Source organism: Salarias fasciatus, chromosome 16, assembly GCF_902148845.1.
Source record: "Salarias fasciatus chromosome 16, fSalaFa1.1, whole genome shotgun sequence".
Lineage (NCBI taxonomy): Eukaryota > Metazoa > Chordata > Actinopteri > Blenniiformes > Blenniidae > Salarias > Salarias fasciatus.
In genome coordinates, this window is record NC_043760.1 from 19308144 (window position 1) to 19328111 (window position 19968).

Sequence of the window (19968 nt, forward strand, 5' to 3'; positions counted from 1 at the left end):
TTATAAATTTAAATATAATAACAATATTAATTATAATAATTGTGATAATATCAATAACAATCATGTGTAATAAATATCCTTAAACCAAATTTTTCAATAAAAATCTCAATCAGTCTGGACAGTTTATGAGTTAATTTCATTCTGTTTATGTCTGTGTGTCCTCCATGTCTCATGTTTATACTAATCTAGAACAGAAGTTGAAAACTGATCGATTTATGATCACTTCTGTGGTGAAACTTATCATCTCTCAATGTGCTGCGGAAGCGAGGTCCACCCCGGCAAGATGGCTGCCACGCAGGCACGTCGGCTCCGCTCCACAGCAGCGTGAATGAGCCGTCTACGTATGTGACGTCTGTTGTCGTGGGTACCCCCCCCCCCCCCCCCCCCCCCCCCCGCCGCCGCCCCCGCTGGCCACTAGCAGGAATTACACCCCTCCTCCTCTCCCACCATCTCCCCCCTCGCGCCGTCACACGCGCCCGTGGGGTTCAGGGAGGGCTGCTGGAGACGCTGCTGCACCTCGTCTGAGCAGGATGGAGGTCTGAAAGGAGACATCTCTCTCTTCTCATCTCCTCCTTCTCCTCCTCCTCCTCCTCCTCTTCCTCCGCCGCCGCTGCTGCTGTCGGGCTTCAGGGGATCATGCAACACCTTAAACCGTGGCGAGCTCTGCTCCTGCTGACCGTGCTCTGCCAGCCGGGAGTCTCAGACAAATACGGTAAGACGCTGCTCGTGATGATGATGATTGAGGTTAACGATGATGATAATGATGGACACTGTGAAGAAGACAAATGACCCTCTCACTTTACATCCTCACTTTAAGGTGACATGCTGAATCTCCACATATCTACTTTCTCTCCGTGTTTGTGTCATTAGAGGAGCGTACTCACTGTTCCGACTCTGAGGGTAAATATAGATGCTGACAGCCTGATGTGGTTTCCCGGAGAAGGAGCACTAGAAGTGTTTCTGTTCTCTCTCACACATTAGAGTTTATGCTTCTGTTCACTTCTTCTTTCTATTTACTCAGGGAAGAAAGTGGGACAGCATATACAAAATCCTGAATGAACTAAACGCCCACACTAGTGTTTATACACTACACACAGACATTATTTTCTCATTGTCATAACAGCATCACACCAAGAGGCCTCATGAAAACAGCATTTTACATGACAATACACGTTTGCCACATTAAAAACGAATTAAACCAACACGGTTTGTATAAAAAAATGTCACATTTTATTTTCATCAGTTCCAGTCGCAGCTGTATTATTAGTATTATTGACTGTAGCAGCAGTGGTAGTAGTAGTACGCAGGATTGCATGATGCTTGTTTTTCTCTGTTGTTTTTTTTTCTAACCTGAATTGTCTTAATCTGCATCTTAATCTGGTGCAACAAGTGAATCTCTGCACATTCTTGCTTTTGTGTTCACATGCAAAAACTGGTGTCATAAGTGTTTCTACATCTTACTCAAAGGGAAATGTGTGGCATTAGTGATCGAGAGATCGATCAATAGATAGATAATTTCAAACTTCAGCAAGAGAAACCAAAATAGTGCTGATTGATCTCCAAAAAGTCCTTGTAATTATAAGATAAGAAGCAGCACCGCAGCAAGAAAGGATCTCAAGAAAGCGTCATGCTGTGAGTTGAGTGTGATTTCAGCACCATGGAGAGAAACTGCCATGGCCTTCCATTGTCCATTCATCCTGCCTCTGTCTCTGTTCTCTCATACGCCATCCATCCGTCTGTTCATTTGATTAGGCATCCATCCATATGCCTGACACACACACACACACACCTCTGACAGGGGTCCTGTTGCCATGACAAACACACAATACCACTGGCTTGCTCTACTGTTAATACCCAAAGTTATTAGTGCATATCCTTTTTTTTATAGGCATAATAAAACAATAACGATGTGTGTTATCGTGGAGAAAGTGTTTAGTTGTGGCCAGCGTCACCATTTCCCTCAGAGCACCTGCCGCCTGAAAATGTCACCATGGTGTTGCCTCATGTAATGTAACGCGTAAAAGTGTGTGTGTTGGTGCTTTCGCTCTCAAATCTGGCATCCATGTCACTGTTGTGTCCAATCAGCCAAAAGTTGCAGGATTTTTTTTTTTCACATCTCGAACTGGAGATGAGTTTTCACTGCCAGAAGCAGTCTCTTTTTCTGTTTGACTGAGAAACTGTGTATTTCCTTACACTGTTTTTTTTTTTAAAGAAATACAAGCTATAATTAGGTAGTTATCTCCTTGTATGACACCTTGTTAGCATGTTTTTCGCTGTAACTTACTGCAGCCATGAAAGGTTCTCCTTAGTCTTCTGCAGACAGGAGGATTTTGACTTCAATCAAGCCTGTCACATTTATTATATATGTTCTTGGTTGCCGTTATTTGAACTGAATGAAGCCATTGCATCATTTAAAAGTATATTTATATCTATGAAACGACCACAAATAAACTCTCTCAATCTATTTTAAGATGGTTAATTAGCCCTATTTTATCAAACATACACTATCTTGGGATTAACCTTATGAACAAAGCATCACACACAACTCTGAACACTTATTTTTAAGTTACATGAAATGCAATCTGTCATATTTACAGATTTTTATACTTTGTCAATGTAATGAAAGTTTGTGTTTGCTCTGATTACTTTAAAGTTGTCAAATGTTCTTGTTAGATCTAAAAGTTGTTTTTTTTTTAAACTCACTCATCAAAATGTAGTTCCAGGGCCTAAAGTTTGAGAGGACAGAACATAAAATGCCTGCACTGTGCGCGCGCATGTGAGCGTGCGTACAGTGTGTCAGTCTGAAAGAGGTGACTCACTGTTAGGTACTGCGGCATTTTATTGAAAGCTACAAAAAAAAAAAAAAAAAAAAAGAATCCTCCCTTTTATTGTGTATTGGTAATGACAAAAACACTTCATCCACTGCTCCATCCTTGCAGCCCACCTCATGGCTTGACTTCCACTCAGTTTCAGTCCAACAAGTTGCCCGTCTTTATTGGCTCCTTTCTGTATTTTCTCTTGCTGCTCGTTATACGTAGGCACGCGCCGACTCCTAAAATCAATAACGGAGTGAAACGCGAGCTGTGACGTGAGCGAGGGAGACAGACGGCCAGACAGAGCTGTCCATGCATACTCAGAGCTCGGTGCTGCTTCCCTGTCTATCAGCTGCCACCTGCTCCTTCCCACATTGCCCCACTCTCCAAGGTCTCATTCTCTTACATAACATTTAAAAAAGTAGTTTGTACAACTGAAATCGAAGCAAAACACAAGCTGTGTGTGATCACAAAGATAAAGAAGTCACAGCAAAACATTGCTCCACTTGGACTAATGTTAAGCACGGTGTGTCATGGTTTGGACGCTGGTTGCATTTGGTTGCGTTTGAAGTACTGTTTTGCAGTACATTTGAGGCTAATTATAATAAATAAGCCAGGGTTAGCTGACTTTGTCTCGTCTGTGGCTTCTGAATGTGAGTTAAAGCTTTTGTTGCCATGGAAATTACTGTGAGAGACTCGACTGCGAGTGCCCACTAGTTAGCCCTGTCTTTGTCTTTTTGCTGCAGGTTGCCTGTTTGACAGAAAACTGTGCACGAGGGATCAGTTCTGCTCAGATGGTGAGTCCAACACGTGCGTCACTGTGGACACATGTACACACACTCTCACACATGCATCTAAAACCAAACGTGCCCTGGCACAATCAACTAAAATATGATCTGACATCGATATGTGTTTTGAACTTTGTCTTTTAAAGTTTTAGTCCAAACTGTGCCTATTCTTGGTTTCAGCTGGATGCAGTCGTGTTGTCGTCCCTTTTCCATTCACATACATTCATTTCCTGAATATTATTCTTACTGTAACCACAACTATCCCAAAACTTTAGTCTCAACATTTCATATCAGTGAGCGTGTACGCAGACTGAGGCATAATCATGCTGCTGGTAAAATCAGTCACACACTCCCACGGAGAGAGCGAGAGCGACAGAGAGAGAGAGAGAGAGAGAGAGAGCTGATGTGTCTCCACCACATGCCCCATCTCTCCCCTTTCTCTCCCCTTCTCCCTCATCTTTACCTAAGCCCCTCCCTTCGCTCGCTGTCTCTATGGCAACACTGACATCACTGTGAGGTGGACACCCCCTCAGTTGTTGTGCTAACACAGTGATGAGTCACAGACACACACTTACGTCCTTCTCCGTGGAAACTGCGCTTACGCACGGGCGCGATCATTGGACGGAATACTAAAGAGAGGAGCGTAGTTGCTGGTTTCAAAGCAGAAAGCTGTGGGTCTGATCACAGAAGCACTCCGCAGAAGTCTGCTCAAAGGTCTTTTATTTTATTGATCGTACTGCACTTTTACCTTCTCGAGGCATTAATTTCTGTGTTCATGAAGCACTAGAGTTTTTACTTGACTAGATTTTGTGGTTTATGGAAGGAGAGGTCAACTGAGAGCATCGTCAGCCCAGCCCCTGGAGCCATATGCAGATCCTGCAGTGACTAACACCTCCTGTATGAGCAGACAGCAACCGTGTTAAACTGAGGTGGATGAGACCACAGAGGAGATACAATACAATTAGAACTCCACATAGATTTGTTTAATATTTTATTTAATAAAAAGACTTTGGTAGAAGTTTTACATGATCTCAATCTTAATCCAGGAGTGAGAAAACCATAAACAACAGAAAGCAGATAAAAAATTGCATGTTTAGTAGTTCCTCCTTTATTGAACATCCAGTCTGCATGCTGTGTGCAGGAGGGAGTTTTTTTTCTTACCGCTCTAGATACGTAGCTGAAGGTCACAGTCGCAGCTATGAAGGACAAATCAAATGACTAATTAAATACATTACAAACCTCAACGGGCTGCGGTGAGTGGGTGCACGGCCATGTTTTTCCAAGGTAATGGGAGACTAATACTACGGTGGGAGCACTGATATTTTGAATCCAGTGATATGCAACACTGCATAAACTCATAGGGAAAACAGATCCCTATCATGGCCATTAGAGACTCCAGAAAGAAATACATTTTTCATGCCTTTCATCATTGTCTGTATTGTTATTTGCCTATGATCATAGTCTACAGGCGCAGAATCGGTCTGGAATGTTGATCTTCTGTTGTTGTTGAGAAAAAAGTAACGTAAGCACCTACTGGCTTGCTTTAAAAATATATATATATATATATGAAAACCTATGAAGTTAATCACAGATGAAATTTTTAACTGAATTGAACAAATGATGTAGTTCCTGCTAAGGTGCTCCGGTTCAGCCCGTTCCCAGTGAAACAGATGAGCGTTGACGTTACGGCGTCATACATCCTCAGCTGCCCTTAGAGCAGTAATTAGTCTGAAATGTTCGATGATGTCGTCCTCCTGCACGGTACAACTATTTATCTCTTCACCGTAAGTCAGAAGACATTAAAGCTGCTATTAGTTTGAGCTTTTTTCCTCTTCTGTGCGCGGGCTGTCTGCTTTCAGTGAGAGGGAACAGCCATCATGTCTTGTACTGTGTTAAATGGGACGCGCTCCTTCTTTTTGATGTATTCACGGTTATTAATTTGTATCTGTAACCTGATGCCTAGCGGGTCTTAATGGAACTGTGGAACAAGCACTCACTGTCGCCATATATTTGATGGTAGCAGAGAGAGCAGTGAAAAATCTCTCTCTCTCCTCGGTTTCATGCTGAAGTCAGTAGTTTTCTCAGAGAGTCATTGTGGGCGCACGCTGTGTTTTTAGCCTCCTTTAATGTTCCAGCTTCTATTGCCAGTGTGGACATGTTGTTGACGTTTGAGACATCAGCAAAAGGAAGAGCGTGAAGTCCGCTCCGAGAGCGAGTCCTGTGGTAACCCACGCCAGGTCAGAGAGCGTCACCTGACTTGTGTGTACACAGGTGTTGCAGATGGGCCGCGCAAGCATTGCTGCCGAGTTGTGAATACTGGGTCAGTGTGCAGCAGGTGTCAGGTCAGCACGCCAGGGACGGTGCACCAGCAGTCTGGGCAAGAACAGAGAGCATTGTGAAGCACATGCTTTTTGAGGAAGACATTTACTGCACAGGGGAAATTGCATTAAATAGAATTTCATATGCCATACAAAGCAGAGGTCATGCCACTGGTTTCTGGGTAAAGTCTTTTCGCAAAGCCTGACTCTGACTTGTGGTTGTACATAACTTTGCTCTCAGAACATGTTTGAATGACACAAGATGCAAAAAGAAACATCAAATCTGGCAGTTAAAGGTGCTGTAGGCAGGATTCAGCATCTCCGCCATCTTGCTAAGCAAGATGGCGATTTGAAACCCAGCACAGCTAATCCTGTCTTGTTTTCTCCGACATCACGCCCTTACGCAAGTTAAGCCCCTCCCACAAGAACGTGTGACGAACGCCCCTCGACCAATCACGGTTAGAGCCTCAGGGGCTCTTCTGATTGGTCAAAGATACCTGGAGCTGTCGAGATTGCTTTTCAGCTCAGAACAGAGACAGAGGGAAACGCTGCGCCCTCACGGTAGTGCAATTATGCTACACTCCTAAAGGATTATCAATGGATACTCTAACATTTAATCCAAAGAAAACACAGAAAAATTAGCATTGACTAGCAAAATCCTGCCTACAGCACATTTAATATATGTAATACAATTTGCGTATTTTCAAAAGCATGTCCTGTAGTTCAAATACTTCAAACAATGGAAAGAATAAGTGGTGAAGTAAATTTGATTTTTTTAGCACTTTTCACAGATAAAAATCATAAAATAAGCTCTAAGTTAATTACTTTGTATAATTGTCAAAAGACAACAAGATAGCATGACAAAGGGATGATAAAAAAATGTGTTACGGTGTCTAATAACTTGGCCAAGAGGTAATATGCACAGCAAAAAGGGAACTGAGCCCAGAACAGATGCTTGTGGTATCCCACAATGCAGGTTTTCTGTCCACCCATCCATAAAACACACTTCCTATTGTCTTTCTCTTTGAATCTGAGTGTTTCTGTTTCATTTCAGTTATCTTTTTGCAAAGTTTTTGATTTATTTCATGTCTGTATTTGTAAATGATTGCTTGTGGAAGGAGCTGAATGGAGTTTACACCTGTACCAGAAAAGTGGGCTCAGTTCAAAAAAGAGAGAGAACATTTATCAACCAGTTTACATCAAGTATATGAAGTGTCATTTGAGCAGAATATAAAGACAAGTTTAACTGAATTTGAAAATAATTTCTCACAAAGTGTGACTTGTAAATTTAGACAAGTGCAAGAAAATGCAAGAATCTGAAATGATTCATTATTTTTCATGACACAGCCTTTACACACACTGTGTCTCATTTCTTATGGATTCACTGGATCCCCTTGAGGAACACTGAAATAACCAAGGCTTTTAAAATAGGCTCAATCCCATTGAGGCATGCAGTTTGCTGCATTTCTTTCATTGATCTTCTGTTTCTAATCCCTTTTCTCTCCGTCATCAGTCACTTTACCAGGATTAAAAACTGTAATCTGTGCATCGCAGCTCACCAGCACCAGCTATTTTTAACATAATTCACAGTTTTAAACCAATGGGAGAGGATTTATTAATGAAAAAGAAAGATGCGCAGGCCTGAACCTTCCAATATATTTGCACATGGTGAAATTATAACATCGTCACAAGACTGTTTACTAACTCGTCCTCTCGGAATACAATTTTTACTAAGTGCTTCTTTCCATTGTGAGCTGATTATCCAGGAACCAGTCTAAATAAATAACACTCGCTGTGATTAGTGTCCAACTTTAACCCTTCACAGTCTGTGGCTGACTCTCACTAAAACAGAAAACTGCAACCAGCATCATTAACACTGTAAATAGATGATGACTCAGTTTATTTCTGTTACGTACAGTATCTAACATGGGTTCTTTGTTACACAGTATAACAAGCAATGGGAATCCCAGTAAGAACTGATAAAATTCACAGGTTTCTCTTTTTTATAGTTTAGTTTGATTTTGAAGCTAACATGAGAAACAGACTTTATGTTTGATCTGTAAAAACATATGTTTCCCTGAACAAGGCTCCCGATTAGTTCTCTCAGAAATAAGCAGTTCTGTTTTGTGTTTCATGTTTAAAATTATTGCTGAAAAAAACTCCACCTTAATCCTCTCTAATCTGGCCTGCGTAGCGATTCCAGACCTGGTTGAGGCAGATTGTGCTGTGTGAGATTTCGCGGGTGTCGGGACTGCGGTGACTCATCAGTGCACCAGATGAAGCATGGTCTGCTCCGAGTTATTTTCATTCTCATCACACAGCAGCACCACTTCCAGATGTTTTACTGTATTTTTTTAATTATTTTTTGTTTTTTGTTTTTTGTTTTTTTTCTCAGCCTTCCTCACGTCATTGGTTTACTCTTCATGACTGGTTTCATTTGTTCAGTTTTTCGGTTTTTCCATCCATCCATCCATCTATCTTCGATACTACAAATCCCAGTTGACAATAGGCGAGGGCAGGATACACCAAACAGGTGTTTAACGTTCACGTACTTAATTAAAAGAACATTATGGTCATGAAAAGAGAACATATCCACAAAAAATCTCGCAGTGATGCTGTCTTGAGGTGAGGGGGTTCTGTAGGGAATTCTTAAACATACACACACACACACAAACACACACACACACACACAGACTGTGGCAGAGCCATGTCAAAAGGACTGTAACAAGCGGCACTATTGTGTGGGCCGTGCTTTCAAACTATGACTCACTACTGTGGACTTCTGATGTGTGCACAGTTATGAAAAATGCTGTTCCTCAACGGCAGCATCGCTGAACTGGAGACATGCAGCCACAGTTTCATCTAAAAATCCCCCCAAAAAATCTTGATACCATACTATAAACTGCAGGCTTATCAGTCGCTTCATTCTCGAAACATGAAAAATATTAATTGCATCAATTGTGTTGAAGTTTCAACAAAGTTTGAGCAAAACAAATGAGGAAATGATTGCCACCTTCTTATGAACCTCTGCGTGTTTCTCTGCAGATTTGTTGTTTGGTCAGTGCCGAAGCTCGAAGCAGGACCTGGTCCAGTACCAGGTGTCAGTTCCTGTCTGGAAGAGGTTGCAGTGGGTCATCAAACAGCTCATGCGGGAAGGTGAGATTAAAACATTAAAAAAAACAGCAAGATTAAAGTCAACGTAAAGTCGTTTGCAACTCCATAAACACTGACATGGATCCGTTCATAATATGAGCTCGTAAAAAAACCACAAAGAACTATGATTTCATCAACCTTCCTTGCACTCTTCTCAGCTCTCACTTTAACTCCCATCTTGTCTGATTTTCATTGATTGTTGTGTGTGTGTGTGTGTGTGTGTGTGTGTGTGTGTGTGTGTGTGTGTGTGTGTGTGTGTGTGTGCAGGGCTATCATGGCGGGATGACCTCACCCAGTCTATTTTATCGATGGAGCTGAAGAGAGTTCCTCACACCACCCTCCCCTTGAAGCCAAACTCGTCATCCTCCTCTTCTCATTCGTCCCAGTAAGCCATAGAGCAGTGAACATGGGTTTAAAATGTAAACATTAAAGGAAAACAATGTTCTTTTTGTTGTCAAACATCGTATCATCTCTCTCTTTTTTTTTTTGTCTTTTCCAGGTTTAAACAGCACGTCCCTCATCACCAAAGCTCAAAATCGGCCCCCTCGCCATCTGCTAACAAACACACGGACTACATGATACTGCACGATCCTCGCTCACTGCTGGACATGCAAACCGAATCTATGGGTCCATACCAATACGAACAGGTTTGGTTAACGCACACACAACACACACACATGCATACCGTGTTTGGCACTCACAAAACTGTCTCCATCTTGTAAAAACTACATCTATAATAGTCAGTGTAATTTTTACATGAAGATCTTCAAAAAATAAATAATGAATTAACAGTGAAACATCCCATTGATTGCTCTTACAAAGCAAACGGCCAGCGGCAGACAAACATAAAAGGAGTAGCGACAGATTTAATTCACTAGTAAGCTAACAGTGTTTTAAACCCTGATTTTAATGAGCTCCCAGCTTCAGCCGCCCTCCGATGTTCTGCATGTTTGTTTCACAGGTTAAGTGCCGAGAAAATAAAAGCAGCATCAGCTTGTATGTTTTGAGCGCATTTCAGAACATGTGCTTCTTTTAAAGTTTGAATTAAGGAAATAATGAACTATTGTGTTTTTCTCAATGATTTTTTATTCAAACTGGTGTCAAATAGTTTTATACACTTTTAGCATTGTTTTTTGTTTTTCTATAAATGTGTTTCGGTCTGAGTAACAGACTTAGTAACATGACTTTCACCCTCCAGTACATGGCCAAACAGCGGGAGTGGGAGCGAGAGTTTCAGCTGAAGCGCGACAGGCAGCTGCTCCAGGAGGCTCTTTCCCTCTACTTCTCGTCCCTTCAGCCGTCGTACCGCCACCGCGGGGCTGCTCCCATGCCTGCTGCAGGTAAAATATATGTCCTGGAAACAAAAGGTTAAAGGTGTTTATTCAAGAAACACTACAGATGAGAATGTACTTCATTATTCACGTCATGATAGCGATGCAAGAAATCATAACAAAGCAGTTCTATTCATACCTGATATTTGTGCAGGCCTGCCTCATTATGAGGACCTAAAGCTGGAGATACCAGTGGACTATGTGGAAGACTACACCCTGGAGGAAAGACTTGGTACTGCAGGAAGGCCAGAACCTATGCAGAGCAAGAAGGTTCCCCAGGACCTCAGCGCAGTGTCTGGAAACAGCGGTGAGCACAAAGCAGACGGATTTCTAAACTTAATAGTGTAGTGAGATTGCGAACTCAGTTGTGCTAAAAGTGGTTGCAAATGTTTTTTGGCAGACAACTTGCTCCAGAGGGTGTCAGCAGTGCTGCAGAAGCACAGAATCGACCCCAGAGAGCTCAGTCAGGAGCAGCTTTATATACTCGCCCTCATACTGGCTAGACAGGCCCAAGACAAAACAGGTAGACCAGGCCTACTTCCAGAAGATAATGTCCTAATCACTGTTGTGGGTCTATTAGAACAGCAAATGAAGACTAATCTGATTTTTTTTTTTTTCAATGTCTACTATTCCTCCATAGATCCAATTGAAAAAGACCTCATCGCCCAGAAAGAGGTATGTCAACATCTGGAATCAGCAGTGATTTAAAAGCATCATGTAACCGTGAACATTTATGAACTGACAGGTTTCCTCGGAACCCCGTCAGATGCAGCTGCTGAAGACCGACACCGTGCCCAAAAAGCTGGAGAAGCCCGCTCTTTCCCCCGGCCCCCTGGACGCCCCCCCTGCCCAGTCTTCTGCCTCGCCGCCAGCGCCCACGCCCGCCCCCAGTGGGCCGGGGATGCCGCAGGTGGAGGGTACAGGGGGCAAACAGGAGTACGGATACATCGTCACCAACCAGAGGTGAGCTCTCCAGCTTATCCCGGTTTAATTCTGTGGGTCTATTTATTCATGCAGTGTTTTTTTTTAATGACATTTCATTTCCGTTTACAGTCCTTTGACTCTGGACAATGGTGTTAAGCTGTTGTTGCTTTTGGCAAATAAAATCCACTTAACAGCGAGTAGTTTAATCAACATCAGGTGAGTCCGTACGAGTGTGTGTGTGTGTGTGTGTGTCTGAGCTCGTTGAGTTCACTACGTTCGTGGCCAACATGTGTGTGTTTTCTGTGTGCGTTTGCTGCCAGTCCTGTCGGGTCTGCGTTGATTTTCCGTATCCGGCAGAATGAACACAACATGACGGCTGCAGAGGTAGCTGCTAAAGCTGGTGAGACTCCAACCCGCACGACACACACTGACTTAACACATGAAGTGCTAAGTATGTGGACACATTATTTCGTCACATCTTTTTTGTTTGTTTTTTCTTCTTCAGCTGATTTTTTCTTTCTTTTCCTTTTCATTCTAACAGTGTCTGAAAAGGACTTCCTGGAGAGTGAGACAGGAATGAAGATTGTCCAGACCGGTGTGGGAGAGGTACTTGATGCACACACACACACACACACACACACACACACACACACACACACGGACACACAGCTCATCCTATCAGGAACATATGGAGCCGTCGTCAAGGCAACCGAGGATATAATCAGTCCTCTTTATTCGTTCCCATTTTCACTAATCTAATCATGATGGGATGAGAGATTATTAGATTGTGTAAAATCCCAACACACCACCGCCGTCTCGCTTCTTTTCTTTTTGTGTGTGTTTGTTTCTTGTGGAGATGAATATATGTCATTACCATAAAATGATCCATGTGCAGAAACCTAGAGGTGGAACGTAGAATTGGTTGCATCTTTAAAATGTGGATGGTAGATTTGAAATATTTTGAAGTAGCATTTAAATTTGATTCAGTTCTTTTTCATTGACCTTTCAAACATTCCTTATTCCATTTTAAAGAAGCACAAAAAAGAAAAACCAAAGACCTGGATTGATCTCGCTCGTGCCTCTTCTACACGCTGATGTGAATCCATGTGTGACTATCTCTGCATAAATCCCCGTGGACGGTGCGAGAAAGTGGGGCGACACCACATTTCACTTGTTGCCATGGCTTTTTATCTCAGCCAACCATCTCCCCTGCTGTGGCTCCCAGTTCCAGGTGCTATGGCAACAGTCACAAGTGTCATTAACATCAATATCCGCGGTTCACATAAAGCAGCCTGACTCCAGGCCTCTGAATCATCGCTGCAGCTCCCACTATAGATTAACGACAAGCTGCCCGTTTCGACTGGACGTGGTGGTGACAGAGACATAAACTGATTGCATTGATGGATCATATTAAAAGTGTGATTCGATGGGAGAAGGGTTTAAATCATACTGATTATCGCAGTGTATCGTGTGAAGTGCAATATTCTTGAGTATAAAATAACTAAATGATTTTTAATGGATATGAAGTTAATGATGTTAAAGTCCATGTGCTTAAATATTTCTCCTTTCAAATAGCAGTGCTGGATTAAAATTATAATCATTCATTAGTTTTCATTTTACTTCGTTAATTTTCTATCATTATAAATGTGCATTAATGCATAACGCATGGGAACAATCCATCACAGTCCATTTGCCAGATGTATGTTGTACATGTTGATATTGTGATAATGACTAACGTTCAGCATGTTGTGCAGCCCTGATGCAGTATATCAATGCATTGCCCAACATTGGAGTTTTGGTGATACTGTAATATATTTTAATAGCACAGCTGCAAATATTGTTGAGATTTACAGGTTGCATTACTCATTGTTTCCCTGCCATTCAAGTCGTATTAAGCTATTTGATTTTAAATGGCATGATATTGAAATTGATAATCAAGTTCTGATTTTCAAGGCAGTGGCTATAACAATGTTGTCTTAGAAAATCAGCTTCAGGTCTGTGCTTTGGCTTTGCTGTGTGGAGTCAGCAGGTTTTTTCACAGCAGAATCCCAGTTGTTACTTCAGCTTCCTTGAAGAGAAGAAACAGAGTCAATCGGGTTGATTTGTGATTCTAAATCTATCGAGTGTGAATGAGCGCCTGTGTGATTTATATTCATGAGTTTGCGCTACGCTCTGGCGTGACGACGGATGCAGGTGCTTGTTTTTCCACATTTTGCTGAAGAAGCAGGAGAGGCGTGGTGCACGTGTGTAAAAAGTGAAGCCATCACGTTGTAAATTCTTCGTGTTCCCTGCTGTGGGAGTGGGCGTCACTTCGAGGGTCGTTAAGGTAAACGGAATAAGATGATGAACCAGTTCAATGTCTCCTCTGGGGAAGATTTCACTTCCTGTATCGGTGTGTTGCGTCTCGTGACGATCTGCTGATCCCCACAGAGCCTCAGCTGTCTTGCCTGTGTGCTCTGGACGGTGCACCACCTTGACCTTTGAGACCGCTGCCTTTTAAACTCAACTTCATTGCTGATACAGAGAGACACATGTGCTCTGAAAATGAAATGACCTTTGAGTTACAGCGGCGAGGGGTTGTTTCCCTGGAGCCGCTTACCTCCTTGACTGATGTGCCTGTCGAGAAATGGAAATCGGCTCGCCACTCTTAACGCTGCCTCTCTTTTTCCTCTCTAGTTTACTGATGCGAGGAGTCTCCCTCAGGTCGCCCGGGTTTCCCAGGGCTCCAGCGGGACTGTCATCACCCTGGTTTCCATGGCAGTGGTTGGTGGCGTGCTGGTCGTGGCCATGGCCGTAGCTTGCCTCAGACACTATGCTCAGCAAGTCGCCAACAGCAAGCTTGGCCTGGGTCCAGAGGGCGGAGCGGAGACTCACTTTGACTACCAGGTAAGGCCACATAAAACCAGGAATATTTTTGTGTTTAATCATAGTTTTGAGTTGGATTTGTTGTTTATTGAATAGATATCATGGTATTTCTTGGTTATGCACCTTTTGCACATATACTTAGCAGGATGCCGCAAGCGTGTGCTGGAATTGCGACCTTTTTCTCTCCATTCAGGAGCTATGTCGGCAGCACATGGCATCTAAATCCTCCTTGTGCCGCCAGGAATGTGTGGGAGGGGTTAGTAGCGGCATGGCGGGGTCCGCCATAGGCACGGGTGCCGGCGGCCGGAGGGGTACGGACACCTCCCGCGTCAGCAGCGTCTCCTCTCAGTTCAGCGACGGGCCCCAGCACAGCCCGTCCTCCACCCACAGCTCCACGCCGTCCTGGAGTGAAGAGCCCGCCCAGTCCAACATGGACATCTCCACCGGCCACATGATTCTGGTGAGCGCCGGTTGCGAACGTAGCCTCTACCGTAACCCTCCACCATCAATTTGCTGTATTTGTTTCCATTTATTGTCATTTGTTCTCTCGTCTCAGACGTACATGGAGGATCACCTGCGTAACAAGGACCGTCTCCAGAAGGAGTGGGAGGCGCTGTGCTCCTATCAGGCTGAGCCCAGCTCAGTCGCTGTGGCTCAACTCCCAGAAAACATGGACAAAAACAGACACGTGGAGTCGCTCCCCTGTTAGTTCATCCATGATTCATCTCAGCTGTCTTTAAGCCGGGGTGTCAAACTAATATCGGGCCACGTACAATTGAAAGGCAGCAGCATAGAAAGCCCCACATTGGAGGATGGAATCGTTTTGAGTTGTTGAATCTTGTGAGTGGGGTGAGCAGCCTCTTCAGGTACGTGGGGGCATTACCATGTAAGCACTGATTTGTGAGACGGGTGATTGATTTTGTCATGAATTCTTGCTGAGATGGCGAGCCGGTGAAGTGTGTAAAGAATGGAGTATGATGTGTTTATACTTGTGCGCTTTCATCAGGATCCTGGCTGCGCTGTTCTGAGTGCATTGTAAATGTTTAGAGGCTCCTGCCAGGAGCTCCAAATCACAGTAAACTATTCAGAAGGAGACGGAGGTGTGCAGCGGTTGTTCTGCGTCGGGTAAAGTGAGTGGAGCTACGTTTCTGAGATGAAAGGAGATTTTGTAAGAAAGTGTTTTTGTGTGTCAATTGGCAATGAACAGGCAACAGAGCTGGTGGAGTCAGTTTAACGTGCAGCTGTTTCACCAGCGCATGATTCAGAGTCAGAGCAGGTTTATCAAAGCAAATAGAGTGAACCAAGTCAGAGTCAAAGTCCATAAATAGAGTCCAGTGAAACGGGTCAAACAGAAAAAACATGACCTCCAAACAGACAGGAAACACCAGACACACTGAACTGACCAGACCCAACAGAGAGACCGACAGGACTAAATAGACTCAGGAGGGAAGGCGCTGGAAGGGGATTGGTTGATAGGATAATAGGAAACGTGAGGTGAGGGAGACGAAGGAAACAGGTAGAGACACAGACAGCAGGATGGGAAGTTCACAGAGGAGTCAGGGAGGATCCTGACTCTGTATCTCTGATCTCTCAGCAAAGAACAACACTACTACCCTCTGCTGTCAGTTCTGGGGCTCGCTGCTGTGTTTTGACCCATTTTCATTCTGAAACCGCCCACAGTGAACAAATTAGGAACAGCAATTCCTTTGTTAACACATTTATTTGTACAATTTGCAATGTCATCTATGAAGTGAGCCCTCTTGATGGCCAGTTTTGGCCCATAAGCCACATGTTTGACACCCCTGCTTCAAGCCGGTCATTATAATATTGGTGATATTCGTTCTTGATGTTATCAAGTAAAAAATTCGACACCTGCTTGCTTTTCCAGATGATCACTCTCGAGTAAAGCTGAAGACCGAAGTGAATCCCAGCAAGCATGATTACATCAATGCCAGCATCATTGTAAGAACTCACCGAGGAATCTTAGACGCTACAGAAGAATAAGAATTCCTGGATTTACAGAAGTCCTTTTTAACTTCTCTGACTGCTTTGCCTGCTGTAACTAATGTGTTTACAACAAATAACTTTCAGATCTTTTTGTTTGCTTCTCATTAGTTTGACCACGACCCTCGCCAGCCAGCTTATATCGCCACACAGGGACCTCTGCCCCACACTGTCACAGATTTCTGGCAGGTCTGTATCTTACCTGTTTTATTTCTTCTTTTTTTTGCATAATTTTTTTCATCATAATTAACTAAAATTACTTTTTGAAGCGATATAGAAGACAGTGCTGACCACTGCTTGTGTGTATTCTGTTCAGATGGTGTGGGAGAACGGCTGCACGGTGATCGTGATGATGACGGCTCTGGTGGAGGACGGAGAGAAGCAGTGCGAGCGGTACTGGCCCGACGAGGGCTCGTCTCTCTACCACATCTACGAGGTTAATTTCCTGTTGTTATTCCCACAGCTTTGCTTTGCCGCAGAACAAACATCCAGAGTAATGCCTCCCCGGCTGTGCTGCCTGAAATATAAATTCGAGGAAAAAGGGCTCTTGAGTAAACAATAGCATCTGTTGGCCTGTTTTCATGCGTGTGTGTTTTTTTTTTTCTGCTTGAGTTTATTTAGGATTATTCTCAATTTATGTTCACATAACCATAAAAAAAATGCTTTTTTCCTCTGACTTTGCTGTGTGCCTTCTCTCTCTCCATCAGGTGAACCTCGTCTCGGAGCACATCTGGTGTAAGGACTTCTTGGTGCGCAGCTTCTACCTGAAAAACGTTCAGACGCAGGAGACGAGAACCGTGACGCAGTTTCACCTGCTGAGCTGGCCGGCTGAAGGCATCCCCACCTCCACACGGCCGCTGCTGGACTTCCGCAGGTAAGAACACGACACAGCTACACACACCAGTGGCTCCGACTCTACGGTTGTAGCGAATCGGCGTATTTTGCTTTCAGTCCGGCTGTTTTTCATTTCGATGAAACCTTTGGCAGTTTGTTGATGAGTTGGTAATCGCAAACAGCTCCAGTCTTTTTTTTTTTTTTTTTAAATCAGTTGGACTCAGGGTTGACATGAATGGACAGACTGGACGTGGCTTTTCGATTACTAACATCAGTAACAAACACATGAGCGCAAAACTAAATTTCCTCACTGTGACCTTCACCCTCGCTGGGTTAAACTTCCTGTCATTTCACGCCATGTCCATCTTCCTCTCTCTCTCTCTCTCTCTCTCTCTCTCTCTCTCTCTCTCTCTCTCTCTCTTCCTGCCTGCAGGCTGATAGGTTTGTATTTTAACATCTCCCAGTGTCATTTTTGTGGTTTGCAGCTAGTACTCTGGCTCCAGTTGCATAGTCACAAAAATGAGCATTGGCAGGTGTGACTAGCTGCTGTGAGAGAGGCAGTGACTCTGTGGCTTCTCCTCCACCTGTCCTCTTCCGCTTCTTCCTCTCACTGCCCTCCTCATCCTCATCCTCATCCTCCTGCATTTTAGGGTTTTTTTTTCTAATCCCTCTTCATTGTTCCTTGATAACACATATTCTCCACAACACACGAGCTGTAAAAAAAAAAGTCTGTTAATCCTTTATTATCTGCTTTTATAGCAGATTAATTGTGTTTGTTTGAAATTTCAAATGGTTAAATTTGAGAGGAAAATCAGTTGTTGTTTCAGAGCTTGGAAAAAACACTTTATAACCACACAAAACATCCTCTTTGTTCTCCTTTCTTTCTCTGCCGTCCCTTTTGGTCCCTGCTTTTCAGAAAGGTGAATAAATGCTACAGAGGCCGATCCTGCCCGATCATCGTTCACTGCAGGTAAAAATAGCCTCTTGGCTTGGTCACAGTGCAGATCTTTTTTGTTGGAGTGTGTTGTTGTGATTAAAATGCTCCCAGAGAGATGCTGTCACACGTTGACCGTCACCCTCTTGTCTGCCACAGTGACGGGACTGGCAGGACTGGGACGTACATTCTCATTGACATGGTGCTGAACCGCATGGCCAAGGGTGGGTCTTGTGTTTGCACACACACACACACACACACACAGTCTCGTATTTCTATCCTCGTGGGGACCGTCCATTGACTCCCATTCATGTCTAGCCCCTAACCCTGACCCTTACCCTAACCCTAACCCACACCACAACAAAGCCTAACCCTAAAGAAATGTTTTTGCACTTTTACTTTTTTCAGTAACAACAACATGGTCAAGAAAACACTGTTTTCCTACTTAGGACCGGAAAAAGGTCCCCACAAGGCACGTCGTTCCACGTTTTGCTATCCTTGTGGGGACATTTGGCCCCAACAAGGATAGAAATACGAGAACACACACACACACACACACACACACACACACACACACACACACACACACACAGAGCACAGGCAGGGGGCAGCTACGCTGTTCATCAGTCTTAACTTCACCCTCGATCATAAGTGTGTGAAATAAGGGTGACAATGTGATTCATTAAATCTAAATTGTATTACCTGCCGTGACCAGCAGAGGTCAATATGGTTAAATTTGAGTTGGAGAGCCTTGTCAATCCTAACAGATACTCTATAATTTTAAATAAGCATTTAAAACATTTCCCTTTTGACAAAAAAGAAAAGGTCGACAAATGTTAATGTTCAGTTAAGAACATATCCTGATTTGTACTAACGTGACTGTGTGATGGCAGTGATGTTGTTTTTCTGGTTCTGGTGATCAGGGGTGAAGGAGATTGACATTGCAGCTGCGCTGGAGCACATCAGAGACCAGAGACTCGGATTGGTTCGCTCCAAGGTACAAATACTTTGTGTCTGTGCAGAAATTCAATTTCAATGCCATAAGACCCGCAGTCTAACTGGACACGTGTCTCTCTGTCCCGCCTCCACTCCGATCAGGACCAGTTTGAGTTTGCTCTGACAGCAGTAGCTGAGGAAGTGAACGCCATCTTGAAAGCGCTGCCACAGTGAGACACACAACAGTGGAATGCAGACACACACAAAGGAAGAAGAAGAAGAAGAAGAAGAAGAAGAAGAAGAAGAAGAAAAGCCTTCGCCCCAGAGGATGCATATGTATGATCTGGCCATGTACGCCCATTACTGTACTCAAAATATTCCTCTGGAGCTCTTACTGCTTTCCTTTTCAGTATTTTTCCATTAATTCATCCCCTGGATTTAAAAATATATATATCAGTTTGATTTTATCAAAATGGCAGCAGATGTTGGCAGATGCAAACATGACCCCATGGTGTGGTTAGTGAAGAAGTCTCAGTCTTTGCTCTCTGAAGTTTATGATTTACTGGAAATTTGTGAATCACCAGATGTGAAACGAATGGCATCACTGCCTCCAGGCTTGTTCGAATCCACATGAAAATTCCACACTGTCCTCCTCCTGAGTGGAGCATTGTGAGCTGTTCATGTGGTCATACGCTCAGGCGTGATCATGTGATTGCAGTAACTTTGCCAAACCCAAATCCACACTTTACACAGGAAACTGTGGAATGTGAAATTTTGAAAGACAAAATTTGTGGCATCTTAAAAACAAAAGAAGAAAGAAAAGTTCCAAAACTAAAATTGAGGGAGAGATACACGTGTGTCTGCTACTGTTAAAATATATGTCACACAATTGAATGGAAAACATGAATGATCTTTTTGAATCACAGTTTTGAGGAAACATGAGCATTGGTAATTTGCATATCAACTCAACTTTATTTATCAGGCCTCGGACATTTTCAAATTCACTAATACTCCTTTATCAGGCTCACTTTTAATATTCAGTCTGGTATTTACACTTTGCCCCAGCTT

The 19968-nt window shown here is 43.4% G+C and overlaps 1 protein-coding gene across 1 annotated transcript; it reads left to right on the top strand.

Annotated features, from left to right (window-relative positions):
* Positions 1-462: 462 nt before the first annotated feature.
* On the top strand, positions 463-19189 carry ptprna (protein tyrosine phosphatase receptor type Na). The gene is made up of 24 exons (XM_030111706.1): positions 463-712; positions 3560-3610; positions 8965-9075; positions 9340-9457; positions 9572-9719; positions 10271-10412; positions 10558-10710; positions 10804-10926; positions 11044-11078; positions 11170-11366; positions 11457-11543; positions 11648-11727; positions 11869-11933; positions 14004-14213; positions 14386-14652; positions 14749-14896; positions 16081-16154; positions 16308-16385; positions 16513-16632; positions 16904-17070; positions 17947-18000; positions 18124-18188; positions 18888-18961; positions 19063-19189. Exons 1-24 carry the CDS (start codon positions 637-639, stop codon positions 19132-19134), a joined length of 2715 nt encoding a protein of 904 aa, XP_029967566.1. The 5' UTR covers positions 463-636; the 3' UTR covers positions 19135-19189.
* Positions 19190-19968: the final 779 nt, after the last annotated feature.